Consider the following 22,449-nt stretch of genomic DNA (forward strand, 5'->3'; position numbering starts at 1 on the left):
GAACCTAGGTTTTATTGAAAGCCCTTGTGATACAAGGATTACATCAGATTAGCACTTCTGATAATGCTACCTCTAGTTTTTAGTTAAAAGCCAAAATTGCTCCTCATTCTGCCTCCTCTCTACCCCCATCCAGCCTAAAATGTAGTTATATATTTAAAGAACGCCTAGGGAAGCTGAAGTTAGATACCTTTTACCCCTTAACAAAAATTATTTAACCCAGCATCTTCTGTTCCAAGTAATGGCTACAATGCCAAGGCAAAACACGGAGGGCCCATAGCAGCACTCAGCATCTTCATAGAACAGGCACAAGGTGTGTCATTTTGGGTACCCAATACCTATGTATACAGACCTAATAAGTACTTCTCAAAACTGGGAGCATGCTTGCTGATTTCATAGTGATTTACACTGAGGAAACTAGGACTAGAAATGGGGAAGAGAACACAGAAAAAGAGCACAGTTGTTTTAGTGGTGTTTTTGCTGATTTATAAGTGTTTACCAGTTTGCTCTTGTGCAGTATCAGTTCTGAACATCAGAAAGTCTGTGTTCCATGGATTTGGTCCAGCAGATGCTTGTTTTCCTTCAGCACTGACTTGCTTATGCTGTCCCCAAAGAGGCAGAGGAAGCCAGAGGTTCATTATCATTTGTTGTTAAGCAAAAATCTTGGCAAATGTTTACATCTTTAGCATTACTTTTCTATATAACTGGGTCACAGAAGGATGAAGAAGTAAGAACCCTGAAACACTACTGGTATACATCCTGGCCAGACCAAAAGACACCAGATCAAGCTCCACCCCTGTTACAGCTGGTGCAGGAAGTGGAAGAGGCCATGCAGCATGCAGAACAAAAAAATGCTCCAGTCATTGTCCACTGCAGGTAAGTTAATGTTATATTAGATTTCCATGAAGCTCTTTCACCAGCAGTGTTATAAGGACACTGAGCCACACCGGCCACTCCTTAAAAATCTATCTATCATGTCTGTAAAGAAAAATCACATCATCATGAGGGAAGTCAGTCTAGGAGGACATGAGCTGGAGGTCTTATGCAATCACTGATAAATATATCCTTAGATTTTCTAAAAATAAATAAATAAATAAATAATAATAATAATAATAACAGAGATGAGGGTAATTTTCCAGTACAGAAAGTACTGTAGTTAATTTGTCATAGTTCTCATGCTTAACCTTATTCTGGTAGATAAGGATGAACTGATCACCAAACTAAACAAGGATGAGACATGTCTACGTGGTATATTTGCCATGCCATGCAGCTGCATCTGTGGCACTACAGATAGGCCGATTAGGATGGGGATGAGGTGAATGGCCCTCTCTCAGCAATACTAAATAGGTTGACTAAAGTACTACCAGGACACAGCTACCACACATTGGTTTTGTGTGGTTAGGAAGCAGCCTACCTGGAGCACTGCAGCATGCTTGACAGCACTGCTGTCTGGCCAGGTATGCTTATTATGCAGACATACCCAGGGTTGTCTAGATGCAACCAAAATATAGTCATACATACTGCTCTAATTCCATTTACTTCCTGCAACCAAAATATAGCCATATATACTGGTAGACACTTAGGCCTTCAAAGATGCTAGTTTCCGAAAAGCTGATTACCATCATGAACACAACTGAATGGAAAGAAGTATTTCAGCATAAATATACAAATGATGCATTAGACTCTCCCAAAACCCACAGTTGTGCACTCATGCAAGAAGCCTTCTTTGGTTAAAAAGAATTCCTGAAGACAGTGATACCATAATAAAAAGGCATAACAAGCAAAACAATGGGAAATCTGATAGCAATTAGTACAAATCAGTGTTTAGGCTATACAGACAATTGATAAGTGAAACCAAAGTATCCTTGAAAAATCTATGGCCAATGGTTAAGGACAATGCTAGGAATAAACAGGGTCCTCAAAATGTTGTGAGTTCAGCAGCAAAGATGATAAAATCATCAATAATTAAATACTTTTACTGTGCTTCAGAAAGAAGCAGAATGAAATGTGCTTTAGAAAGACACTTATTGCAATGATAAAATAATTTTCTGTTCCACCAATAACCAAGGAGGCTGTTAAACAGCAACTGTTTGAAATTAAACATTTTTAAATCAGCTGTGTAGTTTTTGCCCCAAAACATATTTTTTAACAAATTGTCCCACACGCTTTCTTAAATCAGTAGTGCTGAGATTAACAGTTCCAGAGGACTGAAAACAGCTAATGCTGTGCCAATACATATAAAATATAATAAGATGGCCTGGAAAACTCTAAGGAAGTCAACCTAGCATCCATCCCAGGTAATATTATGGAAAGACAGTTATGAGATATGAGGTGCAGTCATCAGTTAAAAGGTTAGGTGCATAGCTGTTGTCAGTCATATGGTCTGATGGAAACAAACAAAGCGTTTTGATAGAATCGCAAGTTGATTGTTAAAGGTTACTGTTCTGATATACCGTAATAAACTTCTGCAAGGAATTTGCATTAGTCATGATTGGTTAGTCCTTAATTCAGGTAAGCACAGTGCATAATTAAGGCACACCCCATAGTTGCTGAATTAAAAGCTGATTAACTGATGGACTTCAGTTAATCGTAAATGGGAATTGTTATCCATTGTTAAATTTATCAGTCATCCGGAAGAAAATATAAAATCATTGCTAGTAAAAGTTTTCATATGATAAAAAGGTGGTGAATTAAACAATGATGGGTTCCGTTAAATTTTCCAGATTGACCTAGATTGCTTAGTAAGGTGAATTCATTTGAATAACATGCATTTTAACATAGCCAAATGTAGGGTCATACATCTCGGAACAAAGAATGTAGGTCACACTTTTAAGATGGAAGACTGTAACCTGGAAACCAGTGACTCTGAAAAGAACTAAGAGGTCATGGCAGATAAGGAGCTGAACATGAGCTTCAGGTGTGTTGCTGTAGCCAAAAGGAGTGAACATGATCCTTGACTGCATAAACGGGAACGTCAAGTAGGAATAGGAAGGTGGTGTTACTTCTGCATACAGCATGGGTGAGACTATGCTGGGATTGTGATATCCAGTGTTGGTGTCCTCTCTTCAAAAAGGATGATGACAGATTGGAAAGTGTTCAGAAAAGTGCTAGAAGAATGATTTATGATGATAGTAAGGGTTTCTGGCCCTTAAAATCTGTGAATCTATGAGAATCTCTTTTACAGACAGTATTGAACCCAGCCACTGATAAGCCCTCTATTTTGATTTGAAGCTTGTTTTAGTCCTACAGCTTTGTCTAGCTATCTAATATGTAGAAGTATAGGTCTTCAGGTGTTTCTCTTAGGTATTTGTAATAAAGTCTTAGGTACTTGTTTGAAAGATTGAAAGAGCTGACAGGCTTTTGAAGCATTTTATGAGGATGTTTCAAAAAGGAATGGCAATTTCAAAATAAGCCCATTTTGTGTACAGTGATCGCTTACAGGACCGCACCGCTTCTCTGCATGGTTGTAAATGATGGGGGTGTTTGGCACCATCAGAGTCCCCCTCCCACACAAAATGGTTTTATTTTGAAATTGCTGTTACTGTCTGAGACACTCTCAAGGATGACGGCTGAGGGCCAGAGCACTCTCAAATATCCTTATTTATCCCTTTGTATAAAAAATGTGGAGTGCATATAGTATATTGCATATATTGGACACTTGCAAACCATCAACCAAGCCCTGTGATATGCTGATAACCACATTTTCGCTGGCTTTGAAGTAAGATGCGCCACCTTGCAGGATTTGGCCCTGCATTAGAGCATAAATCTGCTAGTAGGTTCAGCCCTCTTAAATACAGTATACCATAGATTTTTTTTCTTTTCTTTTCTTTTCTTTTTAATGTTCCTACCTTTCAAGGGTTCTCTAAAGTCAGCTTCATGTTAAAGGTTAAAGGCCTTTTCCAATTTGGTCTTATAGATAAGTCACTGGCCACAGGAGATCTGGACTTTGTTCTTCTCTCTGCCATTAGCTTTCAGTCTGACCACCGACAAATCACTTGACCCTTCTTTATCAATTTTCCTGTCTGTAAAATGAGGATGCTACTTATCTTCCTTTGTAAAACATTCTTGAGCTCTGGATGTCCAGCATTATGAAAGATCTCTCTTTTATTGTTAGCTATCTGCATTATTACCATAGAGATATGCATAAACCATGGGGACTGAGTACCTGGCTCTTGGTACACAGAGTATGAGGTAATCCTTGGCCTGAATCATTTATACTCTAAACAGATACGATAGGCAAAAAAAAAAGGGGGAAGTGGGATACAAAATAGGAGCAAAAGGTTGGAAAGTAAGGTAGGTAGAGAAATTAGCTAGATTTTTAAAAGTAGCTAGGTACCTGTGCCCCATTGATTTCCATTTAGACCTCAGGACCCAAATGGAGCCTGGATCTAAATGATTCAGCTAAGGCTTTTCACAGGTATTAATGGCAGCACCAGGTATTAAACCTTGCTCTCCATAGCCCCAGTCCAGTGCCTTATGAGCAAAACCATGCTTCCTCTTTGAATTCATCTTACCACAGCTTAGAGCCATTAAAACACAGTTGTTGTGAGCATGAATAGGAATTTCTGCATGAAAATGTTGCTGATGTGGTCATAGGCCCATCTGTCCCAGTGAGGGAAATCTCACTAGAATTTTGCCGACAGCAACCTTGTGTAAGCCCCATTGTTTTCTGTACACTTGTTGCTGTTTTCTTCCTATGACTTTAACACTGCTTAAACAGAGGGAAGTTCTCTGGCAATTGTGTAAGGTAATTATTCTTGAGACTGCTTACTTAATTATTTAACATGCAGGAGTATTGTCAGCTTTGCAGCTGATTCTTCATTAAGGTGGTAAGAAGAGTTTACAGCTTCTTGTTGCCACTTTAACAGCACAGCATCAACTCTGTTTTTTAGCTAATGACTGAAGCAGCTGAAAAGAAAAATACTTTTTCATTGATAAAGAATGAGAAAAAAAATCTCTAATTTGTTGAATCTTGCACAACTCCAGAGAGTTATACGATTTCTGATCTGAATGACTTTGCAAATGGCATCAGTCTTGCCATATTGCTGTTCACCATAATTATTTAAGCAATGTTTATCACAACACGCATGAATGAAAATTGTTCAGAGAAGCTTTCGGAGAACTGCACAAGGGGGATATCTTTCAAACTAAATTTTGCCTAAGAAATAAAAGTTATTTGTTGCTTCTGTTATTTAAGTGGTACACTGCCATCAGAAGCCTGACAAAGGCCAGAGGGTCCACTTAAGGTCTCTTTGGCATTGTACTCTGTACTGCTTGCTTCATCTCAGTGCTAATTTCTTTTGAAAAAAAATGTGTTTGTGATTACAGGCTGATTTGCTCTGCCTGGCCATTACACACATTATGAAGCACTGTCCTCACTGGGAATGGGAGAAACCTGTTATTCATCTCTTTTGTGCCTGGTCTTTTTGAGGGCACAATTTCAGTTTTGCAAGCCCTGTGTGTGGCACATGCATCTACAACAGTTTAGGAGCTTCCCAGGGAAGAAAAGAAGATATCTCTAAGCAGTTCTGCTACTTATTGCCACAGGATGACATGGTCCTTTCTTGGTGGTCTTATTCATATTGTCCAGCCTCAGCCACTTGCTCAGTGGCCGTTGCTCAGTTACAGAGCAGTGGGCATGCAGGGCCCATGTGTCCAAGGTTTGTGTAGCCATGCAACTTTCTAAAAGGGCTCTCCCTAGGCAGGCCTGGAACCTGTGTTAGAAACTAGCCTTTACTTTCTCATCATCTTTTAGTATTTTCTGTTCTGATACCCAAGGAAATAGCAGTTGCTTTAAAGCGAGTGCTAGATAATATAGCAGTAGCGTTTATTAAATGGAAGATACTTTGCCTTCCTGCATTTGATCAGCAATGTGCTTTTTAGGTAAGGTTGCACACATCTGACTATGTAAATACAGTCTCTCCTTTCTACGTGGTTCCCTATTATAAGATTCTCCCAATGGAAAGATATCTGCATGTTGCCTGTCCTGTCCACTGAGATGTATTCCCACTCAGTTGTGTAATCTTTCAGTAGGAAAACCATCCCTGTTTCACCATGAGACACCCAGTTTCTGTACTTGTTTGGCCCCATCAGCAATGGAGCAACCAACTGTGAGGTAACAAGGCAAAGAGTGTGGTTCAGAATTACTTCAGTCTCTGCCTCTCTGAAAATAGGCATTTTGCTCTTGTGGAGACAAGAGCACATCCATCCCATTTAATAAAAGCCCCTTGCCACAGGGGTAGTCTGCCACTCCCTCCAGTTTGAATTTGTGGGTGCTGCTTCCCAACCAGTCTGAGCAATGGAATAACCAGTGGTGTACGCTGCAAAGTACTCCTTTCCTCCTCCTCATCTCCCTTGCAACAGTATGGTCTGTGCTTGGGGTTCAAACCCTGAACCTCTTTGTTGTTGCATGATACAGCCGCACGAGATGATATCTTTTTCTTTGAATAACCATCTTTAAAATCCCTTTGTTGCCAAGTAATGCTTTTGGGGCTACTACCTGTTAATATTTGTTCACACACATGGAATGTTAGCAATATTTATACCTTGAAATAGGCACACACACACACGGCCACATGCATCCAGAAGGGTGTGGAGGGGCACAGGGAGGGGGTGCATTTGACCACACATTATGTACATAACACATGAAATTCTAATGCTTTTCCTTTTTGGGTTGTTTGCCCCCACTTTCCCTATTTTCCACCTCTTCAGTGCAGGGATTGGAAGGACAGGCTGCTTCATTGCCACCAGCATTTGTTGTAAAGAGTTGAAGAATGAGGGCATAGTTGACATACTGCGAACAACCTGCCAGTTACGACTAGACAGGTAAGGGAATTCTCTTCCTTTCCAAAATAAAATATGTGAATACATGCATTCCACATATTTAAGAGGAAAAGAAACGAGAATTGGAAAGAAAAACAAACACAGGCCAGTGAGTAGGATTTTTTGTCTCCAACAGAATATACTTGTTGCTTTGAAATAAAGTTCAGAGTCCAAGTGACTTAAGAGACAAACTCCCATTAAAAAGCAACTCCGGCCTATGTTCTGATATTAATCTGTTGTCCCCCTAAAATCCCAACAGGGAAAGAATGCTTCAGCAAGTCACAACTGGTCCACATCCTCAGCTGGCATAAATATGGATAGCTGCATTGATTTTAATGAAGCTATAACGGATTTATACCCTTTGAGGATCTGGTCCTGCTGTTTTAACCAAAGGAATAAGGCTGGGAGTCCTGCTGCCCACAACAAGGTATTACCCCTACAGAAACTAGTCTCAAAATCACAGATGTGCTTGCAACCATTAGGTGAAACAGAAGACGAAAAGAAAAAAGTCCTACTCTGGTTGGCCATGTAAGCAGTGGTGAAAGGGTCTGACTGTATGGAAGCTGCTCAGGTTATGGACAGGGGGAATGTCATTTATACGCACAGGCGAAAGTGTTTACAGACATGCAAATAGAGGCACGAAGATCTCCGAAATCAAATGGTTCTGTTTAAGCATTCTTTATCATGCTGGTTTGATTCTGACTACAAAATAAAGAGACTTGAATTTTGCACCAAGATATGATTTTTCCTGTCCCACTGGTTTCAAACTGCATCAAAACATGTCTTGATGTTCTCTCTAATGATAATGATAAATGTAGTCAAGGGAAGGAATGTCACAAAAAACACACCCAAGATTAAAAAAAAGAAAAAGGAAACCTCAACTCCACACTGAACTTTATTTCAGAGGAGCAATTATGAGTGGGAGGCAGAAAATGAAATGTTTGTCAGCCCGCTGAGGTCCTGATAGGCCGAGCTCTGCAGAGGCCCTGGTGATTTGGCTGTTTCAGTGGATGTCAGTCCAGACAATGAAAGTCCACCTGAGAAATAAGGAAAGAAAATAAAAAGCAAGAATAAACCATTGGTTTGTCACAGTACTGTGAGGTTCACTAGGTCTGAAATGCCCTCTACTGACTTCTGGCTGTGAGTAACACAGGGATGTGCTTCACAGGCAGAGAGCCACGGAAGCAAACAACATCAAGGATGTCCAGTCAAAAACAGGTTTGGTACATGAGGCACATTTAAAGAATACGAGCCTTGCAGGGAAGTGGGTGCTGGCAAAAGTCATTTTCAAAAGAAGGGAAGAGGAGAGCGCAATGGATACTTAAATGTGTCTAACGTTTGCTGTTTCATCAGACCTGGATCAAACCACAAAGTGCTAAAGAAGCCACAGCTATGGTAGGCAGATGGAGACTGTGTGTGAGGATTGCCCTTCACTATCTCTGGATTGGGATAAGCAGAATGAATGGCATAAGAGAGAATAGATGCCCAGCAAGGATGAGGGAAACTGTCAAATCCTGTCCTCACTGCAAGGGGTGATAAGTTGTTAGGGAATGAAGAAAGGGGCTGATAGCCCTTTCAAATCTACCTGTGTCTTTGTCTATCTCCTGCCATCTGCATGAATCCATCACTAGCTCCTACTCTGGCACCAGAAGCAGTAATTTTAGAAAGACAAACACTTCAAAGTGCTTAGCTCAGGGGTGGGCAAATATGGCCTGTGAGCTGGATCCCGCCAACGGAGGGACTTTGTCCGGCCAGTGGTGGGTCCCTCAGTCCCACCTAGCCCAGGCACCATCCAGCCTGTGGCATGTCCCACCACCCTGTGGGCACACAGTGGGGCTCTGCCTGGACTACCTTTCTAGGCAGCCCAGGTGGCAACTCCTTCCAGCTGCCGCTGCTGCTGGCCCGGGCCCCTTGGTACTGGCAGGGACTCGCGTGCACACTCCAACCCCAGCCTGCCCTGCGCCCACTCTGAACTCAGCCCGGCAGAGCAGACCAGCTGGAACCCATGCGCACTGCCTCGATCCTGGGCTGCCCCACGCCTGCTCTAGACTCTCCCGCCTACGCTGAACTGTAGCAGCAGTGGTGATGGCTAGACAATCTGCTGCTTGGCGGGGGAGAAACGTGGCCTCTCCACCTTGCTACTGTCTAGGATGACCTGCACCTAGCATGACCTGTGGCTCCCCTCTACTGCCACTGCTGCCCTGCTGGATAGCCCAGACACAGCAGTGATGGCAGCAGAGAGGAGCTACGGGGCAGCCTGGGCACAGGCTCTGGACAGCTGCAGCCAGAAGGGCCCCACAGCAGTAAGGGAGAGAGGCTGCTTTTCCCCTATGCTGAGCAGCAGCTTTTGCCCTGCCACTGCTCAGCGTTGGAGCAGGCACAGGGTGGGCCAGGTTCTGGGCTGTGCACGCTGTTCTGGGCTGGTCCACTCCAGCCAGGGTGAGTTCAGAGCAGATGTAGGATGGGCTGGGGTCAGGTCTATGGCTGTGCTCTGTTGGCAGTAGTGCGCCGGGCTCTGAGTTGTTTCTGGGGCTGGGGAGGAGGGGGTGCTGACTGGCGCATGGGAGCTCCCCTGAACTGCCTATGTGGCCCACAGGCCCAAATAATTGCCCATCCCTGGCTTAGCTGGGAGTGGTGTCTTTGGCCAGTAATCACTGGACAAGTTTCATAAGCAGGATAAACAGGATGACAGGAGGGCAAGAGACTCCAGGAACTTGAACAAAGCATTGTAGGAAGTGAGGTTATTATTAGTTAGTGTGAGCATTTGCAGGAAAGGTCCTTGATTTGTGTAGAGCAATAGAGGTATGAGCATTAGCCCTAAGAACCGTCTCCTTGCTTGGGAACTGCAGAGGAGTTTCAGCTTGTTGGGGTGCGTCTACATGAGATGCTTAATGTGCAGAAGACGAATTCTGCTGCGCATTAGCACAGCGGCAAAACCCATTCTAATGCACTAATGCTTGATAGATTTAGTCTAATGCATATTAACATCATTAACAAAGCATTCATCTGTGCTAATGTGTCATTGCAGGCACTAAAGTTAATGCGCTGCAATTACGACACATTGATGAATATGTAGACGTGCCTTTGGTGAAATATCTGATGTGCAATATCTGAGCTTGGGAAGCTGACTTTCCTAAAATGAAATGATGTACATTGTTGGCCTAGGATATGAAGACATGAGTGTGTCTTCTGGGCCACTCTGGTATCAGGTGTTATAAGGTGTGCACAGTAAAAGGGTGGTGCTGCTGACAGCCACCTTCAAACACTTCGCTTTGTCATCTTCAAGAGACGTGTCCTCTGCACCTAAACATTTAGGGACAGATATGTCCAGCCATGTGAGCTGCAGAGGGTCCCAAAGGGAATCACATTGCACAACTGGTAGTTGTGAGGGACAGAGGCAGCACAGAACCTCAGGCATGATGGGCTTAGACATCTCCACCTGTCTCTGCAAAGTACTGCTGTATGGCAGAACAAGATCTGAGACTAAGTGGATCCACTTGCCATTACCCCCATTTGGGAGCATAAGGACATTGGCCCCTACAGGAAGCAGTGGGCTGTTCTTCAGATGCTGTCTGATTGGAGGGACAAAGATTTCTTCTTGCTAACACCGCATGGTTCACTTTCACAAGTTCTAAGCATTAGATACTATACGGATTCTGGCATTTGTTCCTGAAAATAAAGTTGATGTGACAAAGGAGAGTGGTATTTCCAGCTTCCTTGCAACCAGTGTTTGAGAGGTGGTTTCCAGAAGGTCTCTGTGGAAGCATGGGTGAAAATATAATTTATCTAGTTTTGAATAAACTCTGAACAGCTATCGTTTGTCATGAGGCAGGTGTGTGTAGGAAGGAGAGGAAGCCACAGCACGATGGAGAATAAGATAAAAGTAAAATCACTTCCACTGTTCTGAAACTAGATGACCACTCTTCTGCTTCTGTTGCCATAACTTTAGGGTACAACCTTAGCTTCTAGTGGAACTGGGAAGTAATCACCAGATATGACTAACATTCCCTGTGTGTCATGGACTGTCGAAAATATATTTTCAGTGCCATGAGCAGCAGACGCACTTTGACACAGATAAATAGTGATGTTGTTTCACATACAGCAGATCAAAAAAATAAGGATTATCAAAATAGGGCTCCCTCAGTCAGTGGAGTCTGCGAGGAGGTCCTTTGTACCCAGTCTGGCCTTGCAGTTGTAGTTTTAGTGTTTGTAAGATATTTGCTGGAGCTGGAGCAGGTATATTATGTTTCCCTGTGCCAACCAGGCCCTTATTGCCACAACGGCAGCTCATGCTGGGGGAGAGCAGTTGGTGGGAATGCTGTCTACTCTTCCTAAGGCCAAGAGGAAGCAGCTTTAACATAAGAGCATGAGAACTGTCATTTACTGACCACAGGTCCATCTTGCCCAGTAGCCTGTGTCACGCAGGGGCAGAGAGTAGATGCTGAAAGGGAAAGTGACTGGGGTATGGCCAGGGTTTTCTCCACCTTTCCTCTCTCAGGGCCTACGCACTAATCCTGGGTGGCTTCCAGAGCTCTTAACTCCTGGATTGTCCGCACATTGACACCTTCTAGTGGTTTAAAGCACTCATTACGTGGCTCAAAGTTACGCCACTCCAGGGCAGGATTATTTCTTGCTCTGCATAACCCAGCTCCCATTCCATTAAGGTGTGGCCACTCCCCACAGATGAGCTGCTCAGATTGAAGGTATGACTGCAAAGCTAGCACTAAGCCAGGGCTCACAGTATAACGTGTAACAAGGCCCTCACTTGCAGCCTCCAGCATTTAAGGTCTAAGAAGCTTTCCATAACTTCCTGGGAAACTCCACTGCTGGTGGAGGCTGCTGCGGGATTGTATGAAATAAGGCATTGCCATGTTTCTCCCACCCCAAAGTAGACCCTGTAAGAGGGCAGTGGTAGCCCCCTGCAACTTCCATCATCCAACCCTCAGTGTAAGTGTGGTCACCACCGCAGTTTCTAAATCAGTGAACCAGTGCTTCTGCTGGCATAATTCTGTTTAAACCCTTGGAGAAATTAAACCTCTTTTGTTTCGTTTTATTTTTCATGTGCATGGATTTTAGCCACTTTGTTATTGGGCCATCAGTAGACTTTTATCACAATATTTGTTAGATATTGTGAGAAGCTGATAACAAAACTTTAGGTAATGGTAAAAACATCCTATTCAACACTGAACATCTTTACCCATATTCCCTTTTGCTAAGCTCTAGCTCCTGCTATAAATCTGTATGTTTCCTAATATGCTGCTTGCTAAAATAGAAGGATACATTGAAAAACAATCCATATGTTTTCTCTTGCCTAGTTATATCATTAGTAAAGAGTAACTCATTTGCTTTTCAAGTTTGCAATATGGCTTTAAAAGGCGAATACCAAAACTGAAATGAAAGCTGAAGAAGGCCAGATTTTTGTGTTGAAAGTCTTTGCTAAGCAGTATGTTGTCAGCTCAGTCACCAGTTTCCAAACTAGTCTTTGCTGAAATTTGTTTGTCTACTCTGAAATCCTCTTGGCTCTCCCTAGTTCACTGGGGCTATTCCAAAACACGCCATCCTGTGATATCACAGGCCTGGGCAAGTCGCCTCACCCCTTTCCTCTTATCTGTTCTGCCTGCCTTCTCTCTCTATTTAGAGCATTTTTTTTGGGGGGGGGGGGCCTCTGTGTAACTGTCTTACTTGAAATAATAACTGATAATAGTATCTTCAGGGAATTAGAGCCTTACTGAGGGGGAAATGGAAGGTGAAATGGATTTCTATTTTGAATGCCAACCAAAGTCAGATCCAAAGCCTATTGCAGTCAATGGGAGATTTTCCATTGACCTTGGTGGATTTTGGAATATAATCTTGGTGCATAGTTGCACTTTCATTTTAGCCATGGCACTACTGAGTACAACAATATAGGTAATTAAAGTACTGTTCCCCTTCCCTTTCTCTGCTTTCCTTTTCAGGGGAGGAATGATCCAGACTTGTGAACAGTATCAGTTTGTCCACCATGTCATGAGCTTGTATGGGAAACAGCTCGCTAGAGCAGCAGAAGAATAAGTATTCATGGTAGTCCTAATGGCTAAACCCAAGTGAACTTCTGACTGGAATGAGCTATATTCCAGACCTGATAAGAGACATATGGTTACTCGGCCATCTTAGTCGAAGATACACATGCGCACATACACACACACACACACACACAAACACACACACACACATATATATACATACATACATAAATATAAATAAATAATATATTGTTTTACTTTGATATTGCTTCTTTTATGCTTTTGTTTGCATTGAAGAGTTGAGATACTACTTGTCTTACACACATGTGGCAGGACATTATCTTCACCAAAAAAAACCCCCAGCTTATTTATACTGTAAATAAAAATAGTAGCTTCATTTGTTACAAAATCAAAAAAAAAATCCACTTTGTATCTTGAGTTTGCTATTTAAAAAAAAAATTTTAATTGCTAATCTATCCAAATACAGTGTGAAACTTTTTGAAATTGTCATGCTGAAATATGTACCGTATGTTAACTAAGCTTGAAAGTAACTTTTGCCTTTTTCTGATTGTTTTTACCTTTAAAACTACCGAATACTGTGTATATCATAAACCTTCTGAGCCTCTGCATTTAAGGATTCAACTTGATTCATATTGAAATAATGTTTCACACTTTATGTTTGCTTGTTAAAAAAAAATCCACAAGATGTAGCAGTGGTGTCAGAACAAAAGGAGGAAAAGTAAAATAATTTACCTAAGTCAATTCCTGTTTCCTTAACTGCAGTATGCCATAGAATTATAACAATATTGAAATGCTGTGGTGAAAATGAGAGAGGAGTCTGAAAACAAAACACTTCAAACTTCCCTGATCATTGTGTGTATTTTGAAATCTAAATCTGGATCAGAATTTGAATTTTGGAAATGGCTTCTGTATGTTGTCATCCCAAATTCCCAGATACAATTTCCTTCGAAATTTGAGATGTTCAAAATCTAAGTGTGAATTTTGTGATTTCTGTTGAGTGGACAGGAAAGGGTCACTTCTTTGCTGTCAAGTGAGTTGAGAGCCCAGTTCTCATGAAAATGAGAATCAGGCATCTAAATCCCGTAGCAAGCTTTGAAAACACATAAACCAAATGTTTCCCTTTGAAAATACATTCAGACCGTCACTCAACCCTGTATCCCTACAACCAATGATCTGTGCAGCACTTCCTTTTAGACAGATGCTGCAGCTCCTAAGCCCCAGTTCAGGAAAAGATTTAAGCATTTGCTTAAGTTTAAGCATGTGTCTAGACCCATTAAATCCATGCCTGAGTGCCCTAATGAATAGGCATATATTTAAGCATGTGTGTTTAAGTGCTTTAAGAATTGGGGCACAGCAAGCAATTAAAGTTATCTGCAACTTGCTTTTAACAACAGCAACAAAATGATACTTGTATTAGTGCTGAAAATTCTGAGAATTTATTGCACTTGCTGATCAGAAAAGGATCAAACAGCATTCAGAATTATAAGGGCGTGATCCTGTTTTCACTGATGTTTTGCCATTGACTTCAGTGGGCACAAGTTCAGGCCTGAAGTGCTATTTCTACAACTTACTGTGTCACTGTGGGGAATTTTTCCCAAAGTTCAGTACATGTCTTTTGTTTTTATTTTGTATCCAAGTACCAATAAATTTCATGTCAGCAGGGTTTTCATGAATATGGCAACATGTGTTATCTTTAAATCACTTAATTTTATTGCTGTATTTAAAATATTTCCTTCAGTGAGAAGCTAGCAGAGTGAACTGGCTTTTAAAAAAAAATACTGCTGGTAGTCATTAAATAGAGCAATAAACTTAAGCATTTTGAGCATAACATGGCTGTTAGTTTTATGTAAACCTCACTTGCTGTCATATTTTCCTTGCTACAGACTCTTTCTTAAGGGTGACATGATCCCCACCTAAGGATTCTTTCTTAGAAATAACAAAAGCACCACTGATGTTCTGAATGGCATTGTAAGTGGGACTCCTTATAAATAATGTTTTAAGATGTCTAGTGCCCTTCACTGTCAAAACTAAGTGAATAAAATGACATGTTTTGTCATGAATTATGCTGTGTGTCTAATAAAGAATATTTGCTATGATGGACAGCAGTGTGGGTATTGGACAGTAGCTAAATTGGTATGTTGTCTGCTTTACGAGGAGAATTACTAGTGCAAAACCATGCTTCATCAAACAAGAAATACTGTGGTCTATAAGATTGTCAGGGCTTTCTCCGTTATGTGTGGGGTCCATGCCTTTAATGTAGTCTATTGGCCCGATCATCAGCAAAAGTCCTCAGGGCGTCTGTATCTGCAGTTGGTCTAAACTCTCACACTCTCACCCACCATCACTTGATGGTATACCGAACTGAATCAGGAGAAAGAGTGTGCAGATAGGTTCAATCCCAAGGTTCTCGACTTGATCTTTTGGGGGGCTCCTCCTTTCCCTACACCCCCTACCCATTCCACACCGTACTAAGGGCATTGTCTTGGTCAGGGAATAAAGTTCTTGCCCTAATGGGTAACGCGATGAAGGAAAAATATAAGGACTTCACCTCCTTCTAGCATATGTTGCCTTGTTCAAGTATCACTGGTTATAGTCCAAGTCACGTATTCTCCGGGGTTGATCACCCGCCAATCCAGGCAACTGTCTAGACATATTCCTGTAAAAAGAAGAAAACAAACTACATGCAGTCTATTCTGAACCCAGGCCAGGTCCCATATCGTTCCCTCTCCCTGAGCAGCTTGAAGGACTCATCCAGTGTATCAGAAGAACAACATACACTCACTGGAAGCCAGCCAAGACTTCCTATATTGAGGGCGTTGGAGCCTTCAGTAACACCAAGCACTGTAACTTCACTCTCTCAATGTATGTTCACACTGCCATGCCCTTCAACGCAGGGTGGAGCCAACTGAGTGCCTGAGAAAACAACTGCAGAAAAAAATGTACAAAAGAAACAAATTTCACTCAGAGTGGGGTAGACAACTTGTGGTTCTGTCTTCCTCTCTCTCCAAAGCTTCTCCCTGGTTATGGAGCCAAGTGGTCCAGGCTCCTCGTTCAGCCCTTGGGCTGCAAGGCTTGACTGGCTTGCAGAGAACTAGCCCCAGTCTGGCTGCCCTCCTCAGTGTTCAGTGCCAACCAGCAGTTTCCCCTGGACAGCTGAGTCTGCCAGGTCTTCCATTTTGGATGGGTCCACCACCTCTGCTGGGACAGCCAGTATTGTTGGTTTGGCCATTTCTGGTCCCGACTGTCTCCCCAAGCCTCCTGGCTTCTGAGTTCTCCTCTCTCCCTGAGCGTTTGCAGTTGGGGTTTCAAATGCCAGTGCCAGACTCCCTTCTCCCATCTGAAGGAAGTACCAGCTAGAAAAATGTTGCTCTGCGACAGCTTCCTGCCACGGCAGATCGGTGGTGAGGGAGTCTCTTGGCCCGCCACTTCTCTTGCCAGCTGGGGCTGCTCCTTCACTCCCTCACAAAGGCAAACAGGTATAAATCAATGTTGCTCCACTCTCTTCTGTATCAGAAAACTGATTTCTAATGACTTAAGTAAAACTATCCTGCTTTCTGCTTCCGTTCTACATTTGTAGCAAGCAGTGAGGGGCTTTTGAAATCATATGGCCACCAGTGCTATCTAACTGCTTTGCATCTGTCCAAAGCAGCCATAATCATGGTTTAACTAGCTGGTTGTGATGGCTTTACAGCTGCTTTGTATCAAGCAGGCAGAATGTAACAGTTTCTCTGGATCAAAATGATACTTGGTTTAATGCACTTGACTGTAATCCATCTATTTACTGCCTGGCCCTGGCATAAGTATCATAATTAACATATTTTTCTCTTCCTTTATAGAATTTAAAGCCAGAAAGGATCATTAAGATCATCTGGTCTGGCCTCCTACAACCTATGAGGTAGTTTTAACAAATATTTTGAGATTAGCAATAAAATGAACTCCCACACAGATGCATGTAGTCGGAATGGGTGGAGTTAGTTTTTTCTTGCTATCTAATAGGTTTAAATCCCTAGCCTCCCTGCTAAGGATGTGGGAAACTAAAGCTAAGGTTGCACTCTACTTCCATTCTTCTGTCCTTATTAGGGACTCTAGTGTAAGAAACACAAGCCTGGAGCATTTTACTCGCCATCTCTACACAGCTCAGCAGGCTTTCTTATACCAGACGCATCTGCAGTGTCAAATGTTTCCCACAGGCGCACAACAACTTCCTGTATTTAGATGTGTAGTTTTATAAGAAATCTAGGATTCTTTGTCTTTTTTTCTTCCTTCTGTTTTTTTCTCCTTTCTGTATGTTCTTCCTTTCTATATATTTTCTCCCTTCTATATTTTCTCCCACTATTTTCTCCCTTCTGTCTTCTCTCATGAACAGTTTTGTACATTATGGTGAATAGTGGTCCTCTGTACCACCCTGGGCCCTGGAATGGATCTGTGTTGTGTTCCTGGGCCTGGGTGTTGGCCTGCTTGACCTTGGGCACTTGAATTTTGCTTCAGTTTCCCCAGTGATAACATGAGAATAATGAGACTTCCAATCTTTTCAAAAGTACTTTGAGATTGCTGGATGAAAAGTGCAACATAAAGAGCTGAAGTCAAGCTTAACTTCAAGAACACCAGCAGTACCTAGTTAGGCATGTTCATACGTGTATGTAGAATCCAGGTCTGAGTGCCATGGTTATTCCTGTTCAGTGAAACTCCTCACAAAGACTAGACTACTAGACTAGACTACGCCTAGTAGTCATTCATCTAAGAGTACTTAGGTTTATGGCCTAAATTTTCAAAAGGAGCTAATGATTTGGATGCCTGGATTTTTAGATGCCTACCTTGCGTGCCTTCTAAAAATCAGGCTTCTCACAATGTTTTGAGCACCCAAAATCCCTGGTTATATTTATATAAATATAAATATAGCTTGCAAATTTATAAATTATTCTTGGAGTCATTTCCATGCCTCAGATGTTCATTCAGAATAAAATGTTTGACTTTGAGGAGGTCATGGAGCAGGATTTGGGTTTGTTCGAATCCCCTGCTCTTTCACATGGCAACAGCAGGGGGAGCAGAGGGACTGTGAAACCTGCCCAAACCGTAGGCAATCCTAAAAGAAGCATGTCTGAATCAAGATTATTGTGTTTTTCTTGGGGAAGTTTTTAAAATTGAAAGCAAGAAGGTGAATTTACTAGCTCTGAATTGTAGCTGGATCCCATTCACAGGTTTTAAAAAGTGAAATTAGAATATGGAACTTTTACTGGCAGGGGAGCAGGGAGGAAGCAAATGTTGTGTGTCCACGTGAGGTTAACGGTCTTCCTTCCTCTACCGAATCTGCCTCTGTGTGTGGTAAAAGTCAGAACTCATATAGAAACAAATAATTTAACTGCTTTTAAAAGAGAATAAGAAATAGGTCTGAGGGAAAGCAGTGTCCACAGCTGTGTTTGTGAGGTTGGAGCATTTGAATGGCTGTCAGTCCTCATGCTTCCAAGAACACAATGACTACTTTGAGAAGTTAAGAAGGTATTCACCTATCCCAGGGAGTTGAGTGAATTATGTCGGGGGTGAGGGTGCAATTTGCATTCTTCTGATAGATATGCTGGGCTCCACATGCTCTATTACAAGATACCCCATATTCCAAGTGTATTTCAGTACCTGGGTACAAAACTCAGTTATGGAAAGAGGGCCCCCCCAAGCCTATGTTCCACTCAAGCCCCATGGCTAGGTACCATTAACTCCATTTTAGAGAGAATCATAGAAAATTATTGGAAGGGACTGCAGGAGGTCATCTAGTCCAACGCCCTGCTCAAAGCAGGACCAGCCCCAGCTAAACCATGCCGGCCAGGGCTTTGTCAAGGATGGAGATTCTACTGTCTCTCTTAGGTAACCCATTCCAGTGCTTCACCACCTTCCAAGTGAGACAGTTTTTCCTAATATCCAACCAGGGAAGACAGGTGAGACAGGGAGAGAGGGTAGGGGTCAGGGGTAGCAGGCTGGCTTAGAATACCTAAAAGAAAGCTAGGATGAGGGTTACTATGCAAAGCCCTAAGACAAAACACCTGTATCCTGATTTCCAGCCCTGTGTTCTTTCAGCTATAACTGCTGCTTTTTCTATCATGTGTCCCAGACTGAAAAACAAGGTGAAAGAAGGAACCAGTTTTACTCTAAAGTCTTCGTTGCCCTCATTTTATGGGGATCATCCCTTCCTTATAGAGAGCTTGTCCTGCCAGCCCCCATTCAGATGGGTTCAGTTGCCTCTGCTTACTGTTCAGTTTCAGCACATCTAAGAATCTGGGGGACAGAGAACTCATGTACAGCATGTGTCTTATTAAAATGATTTCTCCTCTGAGAAGCTGCAATCCTTGCCTGAGTCAAAGTTGTATAATTATGACTGAGTTGAGCCCCTCTGCTCCCAGTGGCAGCTGCAAGGCATCTGATTTCCTCTTATAAGGCAGAAGCTTTTCGCAGCTGTCCTTCTCTCCAGGGACTACAGGGAAAGAATCCTGCACTTGGCTTATGTGCCTCTGAAACATGCAGGAAGAAAGTTGCGTGTAAGGAACTGGAAAACATTTTGGCATAAAGGCAAAGATAGTAGATGACCTCTGACCAAAAGAAAGGTGGGCTCGGTAAGGTTCTTGTGTTGTTTGCATTAGGGGAAGGCAGGCAAAGATTGTGATCTAGCATTATGGTGCTCAAACTTTTGGCCCAATGGACCAAATGCGTGGTACAGGGCTAATCCGCTGGCCAGATCCCACTTGGGTCGATCTGTAGGCCTGATCCAGCATATGATTGACATGCTAGATTTGGTCTGACCCAGTGCAATCTAGCACACAGGCCCATATCATCCAGCCCCGGGGGGCACTCCATGGGTCCAGTTGCACTTCAAAAGCAAGTTTTTAAACCTAGTGCCTTAAGAATTGACACAACACCCAGCTGATTAATAGCTGAAAGGCTTTAATAACAATACGACAAGCAAGTTATAAAACTAAACGACAGAAAAAGATTCCTTACTAAAATAAAATGAGCTACTCCGCAAAGTCCTAGTACATATTTAGCTTCAGCACTGTTTTCTTACCAATGCAGGCAGAGGAAGCTGGTTCAGTCCTAAAGCCTTCACCCAGCAGGATCTGTTGCTGGTTAAGCTGGGTGCGATGTTGCAGTGATCTTTCTCTGTTTCTCCTGGAGTGCACATTTTGCTGTAAAATTGACTTAGTTCTTATACTCTTCAACTATATAGCTTCAAAGCATTTTTTCTTGATAGTTTGCTGATTAGGGTCCAAACAAAACAGGCTGGAAAACGGTGACCATCATATTACAGTTGTTAAATTGCCTGGCTCCTGTTTTTGGATTTGGCCAGGTGTGAAGACTTGTGTTTTTCATAGCTACTGATTAGCTTAGCAATTAACTATGATGGGTCTGAGTGGTCAAACAGGATGCTTAGAGGTATTAGTTACCAGACCTGTCTTTGGGTATTTGTTTATCAACGGGGCAAATTTGCAATAGCTTGTACCAGTGATGGTCTGTTTACAAAACTCGAGACATACAATGAATGATTGAGACATTTGTAACACCTTAGACATTGAATGCCTGTTCTGAGAAATGTGAGCGAAGTGAATTTGTCACGTACAGGGCATCTTTCCTGTACCTTTTACAGGTTTTTCTTGAGATGCATATTTAGTCTTTTGTCTTCTTTAGTTGCTAGGTCAATTGAAATGCATATGTATTTTCTTAGGTAGGCAAGGTACTTTGGGTAGATGTAATATCTTTTAATAGATGAACTGAATAGTTGGAAAAAAGTTCTTTGCAAGCTTTTGGGTGCAATCACCCTTCTTCAGGTATAGGGAGTATCTGCTGTTCTGTGACTCCGAGGAATGAGAGAAGCCACAAGTGTGACAGGATGTCAGTGAGAATATAATAGGTAGAAATTAGGAAAACAAAAGGTAAAGCAGGGAAGGGAGGGGGAAAGAAAGTGGGGGTGGGGTGGGGGGGAAGCCAAAGGTGAGTAAGGGAGACTGCAGTAGTAGTAATTTAAGGTAGAAAAGAGGCTGTCTGTAAAAAAGTAAATAGCTGGATATTAGGAAGACAAAGGGCAGAAGAGGAGGGGAGGGGAGCAAGGGAGGAGGGTAGGAAGAAAAGTGTAAGAGGTCAGGTCTGGCAGATATCTGGTGAATCAGATGTCAGGCAGGTTGTAATGCGTCATGAATGCAATGTCTATATGGAGTCCATTTTTTTTTTGTATCTAGTATTTATGAAGTGAAGTTCATAGGCTCATCTGTGGAAGGTGTTTTGTAAGTTCCCTTTGAGGATTAGAACTGAGAGATCAGAGAAGGAGTGATTGTCTTGTAAGAAGTGTGCCCCCACAGGTAGTTGGGTATGTAGTTTCCTTGCCTTCGCTGGCCCAGCCTTTTTCTTTGGCTTTCTTAGATATACACGTGATGAGTATGTCAAGTCTCTGTTAACAATTTTCTTGATTTGACACAATCTAGCACAGAGAATAAAACCAATTGGGGTTGCTCTATTTTGTATGGTCCCAGCTGTCACCTTGCATTTTTGTGCAAGATGCACTGTATTTCAATTTGGTCATAAAGATTTTAAGAGTAGGCCCAGCTGAGCTGTTACTGTTTTCACTGCCATCAAGGGGAGCTGCAGTTAAAGCTGCCACTGCTCCCCCAACCAAATTTTCAGATCCATTGGGAGGCCCACATGCTGAGTGACATGACTTTGCAGCCGGATATGGCCCACGGGGTAGAAGCTGAGCCTCAGCAGCTGATCTAGCAGTTAAAGCAGAATAGACTGAGGGTTGTTTCATCTGAATTCTGTTCCCAATTTCTATACAGTGGCCCAAATGGATCAAAGATAGGCAGCTACATAGTAATTTAGGCATCTATTAAAGTAGCCTGTTTTTGTAGGTGTTGGGTTTGTAGACATGTGCCTGCCTAGCCCTCCAATTTATTTCTCAGTGGTACAGTCCAGGTCAAATATAGGCATTCTAAAGTTTTATTAATTGGATCCTTTCTTAAATTTGCTATATGCAAAAGAGTTATTGCTCCTATATTGTTACCTGGACACATTTATTTCAATCACTACCAGTAGGCCTCCAAATGTGGGTACCTAAATTGGGGGACACAGTTCCTCACTGGGAAGTTCCTGTTGTCATTTAGGGGATGTCTGCATGATACAGTGAAGAGCTGTATAGAGACACTCGTTTGCTCTGAATGACTTGGGTACTGGAAACTGTGTAGGAACATGGCACTGATTCACCTGCTGAAAGGTAGGGTATGTTAGCCTGGGCACTGCTGCACTAGCCTGGCTTTGCTGTTTCCCATATCCAAGATAGCTTGACTGTCTCTACAAGTCACTTTATTGTACGATGTAGATACAGCCTTTGTCCCCTTATTATGTTATAACCAAATGCTCATTGAAATTACTTTGAAAAGGACTCTTGCCATTTCACACCCAAATTTTCACTATCTGAAGTTACCCAAGTGCCTTAAGGACTTGCTTGTGCAGGCCTGGTAACTGGATTTCCAGCTGCCACTATTCCACCCATTCAAGCTAGGAAAGAACAGACAGGCAATGAGGAGCACTACCAATGATTTCTTCACTGGAGCATGAGCATTTGCTGATGTGTTTTGCT

At 42.3% G+C, this 22,449-nt stretch overlaps 1 protein-coding gene across 7 annotated transcripts in view; it reads left to right on the top strand.

Annotated features, from left to right (window-relative positions):
- PTPN5 (protein tyrosine phosphatase non-receptor type 5) overlaps positions 1 to 14,923 on the top strand; it is a 138,963-nt gene extending 124,040 nt beyond the window's left edge. For 6 of the 7 annotated variants that reach the window (XM_090032533.1, XM_090032531.1, XM_090032530.1 and 3 more), the window contains 3 exons: positions 713 to 873; positions 6,709 to 6,822; positions 12,774 to 14,923. In XM_090032533.1, coding sequence (XP_089888659.1) covers positions 713 to 873; positions 6,709 to 6,822; positions 12,774 to 12,867 — 369 coding nt within the window. In that variant the 3' untranslated portion in view covers positions 12,868 to 14,923. The remainder of the gene's footprint in view (positions 1 to 712; positions 874 to 6,708; positions 6,823 to 12,773) is intronic. The other variant, XM_090032535.1, reaches the window with a different exon arrangement.
- The last annotated feature ends 7,526 nt before the right edge of the window (positions 14,924 to 22,449 follow it).

Source organism: Crocodylus siamensis, chromosome 2 (genome assembly GCF_052110815.1).
Source record: "Crocodylus siamensis isolate JL-2025a chromosome 2, ASM5211081v1, whole genome shotgun sequence".
NCBI lineage: Eukaryota > Metazoa > Chordata > Crocodylia > Crocodylidae > Crocodylus > Crocodylus siamensis.